This window comes from Mandrillus leucophaeus, unplaced genomic scaffold, assembly GCF_000951045.1.
Source record: "Mandrillus leucophaeus isolate KB7577 unplaced genomic scaffold, Mleu.le_1.0 Scaffold234, whole genome shotgun sequence".
Classification (NCBI taxonomy): domain Eukaryota; kingdom Metazoa; phylum Chordata; class Mammalia; order Primates; family Cercopithecidae; genus Mandrillus; species Mandrillus leucophaeus.
The window spans coordinates 598,990-599,994 of record NW_012102410.1 but is presented as its reverse complement, the minus strand read 5'-3'; the positions used below and the strand labels follow the sequence as shown (position 1 = coordinate 599,994).

At 51.8% G+C, this 1,005-nt stretch overlaps 1 protein-coding gene across 1 annotated transcript in view; it reads right to left on the bottom strand.

Moving 5' to 3' along the window:
* Nucleotides 1-207: 207 nt before the first annotated feature.
* The window catches only part of LOC105541132 (CD209 antigen-like protein 2), an 11,678-nt gene continuing 10,880 nt past the window's right edge, over nt 208-1,005 (bottom strand). The window contains 1 exon segment of the mRNA XM_011982025.1: nt 208-513. Coding sequence (XP_011837415.1) covers nt 208-513 — 306 coding nt within the window.

Here is a 1,005-nt window from a genome sequence, read left to right as displayed (position 1 = left end):
TGCCTGTGGTCCCAACTACTCAGGAGGCTGAGGTGGGTTGGCTGCAGTGAGCTGTGATCATGCCACTGCATTCCAGCCTGGGTGACAGAGACCCTGTCTCACAAAACAAAACAAAAATAAAGAATCTGATAGAGAACAGTCCCAGAGATTTTGTGAAGGTCCAAGGATGGAGAGAAGGAACCCTGGCTTAAAAGTGGCGAAGTTCCACTATGCCGCGTGGGCAATCGGGGATGCAGAGGCTGAGGAGAGAAGCTGCCCTTCATCTCTGGAGCAGGAGGCTGCAGACTTTTTGCAGATCCAGAATTTGGCAGCACTGCATTTGTCGTCATTCCAGCCATTGCCGTTAAATTCCACACAGTCTTCCTCCCCGATATTGTTGGGCTCCCCTCTGTTCCAATATTGCTTGAAGCTGCAAAACCCATACAGAATGTGAGCCTCTGCCCCCACCTGCTACATGAGCTGTGTTTCTACCTTCCGAAATCTTGATGCTTTTTCTTTTGAGACAGAGTCTCGCTCTGTCTCCCAGGCTGGAGTGCAGTGGTGCAATCTCGTGTCACTGCAACCTCCGCCTCCCGGGTTCAAGCGATTCTCCTGCCTCAGCCTCCTGAGTAGCTGGGATTACAAGCATGTACCACCAGGCCTGGCTAATTTTTGTACTTTTGGGGTTTTTTTTGTTGTTTGTTTTGTTTTTGACACGGAGTCTCACTCAGTCGCCCAGGCTGGAGTGCAGTGGCGCCATCTCGGCTCACTGCAAGCTCCACCTCCTGGGTTCACACCATTCTCCTGCCTCAGCCTCCCGAGTAGCTGGGACTACCCGGCTAATTTTTTTTGTATTTTCAGTAGAGACAGGGTTTCAACATGTTAGCCAGGATGGTCTTGATCTCCTGACCTCGTGATCTGCCTGTCTCGGCCTCCCAAAGTGCTGGGATTACAGGCATGAGCCACCGCGCCCAGCCATTTTTGTACTTTTGGTAGAGACGGGGTTTCGCCATGTTGGCCAGGCTG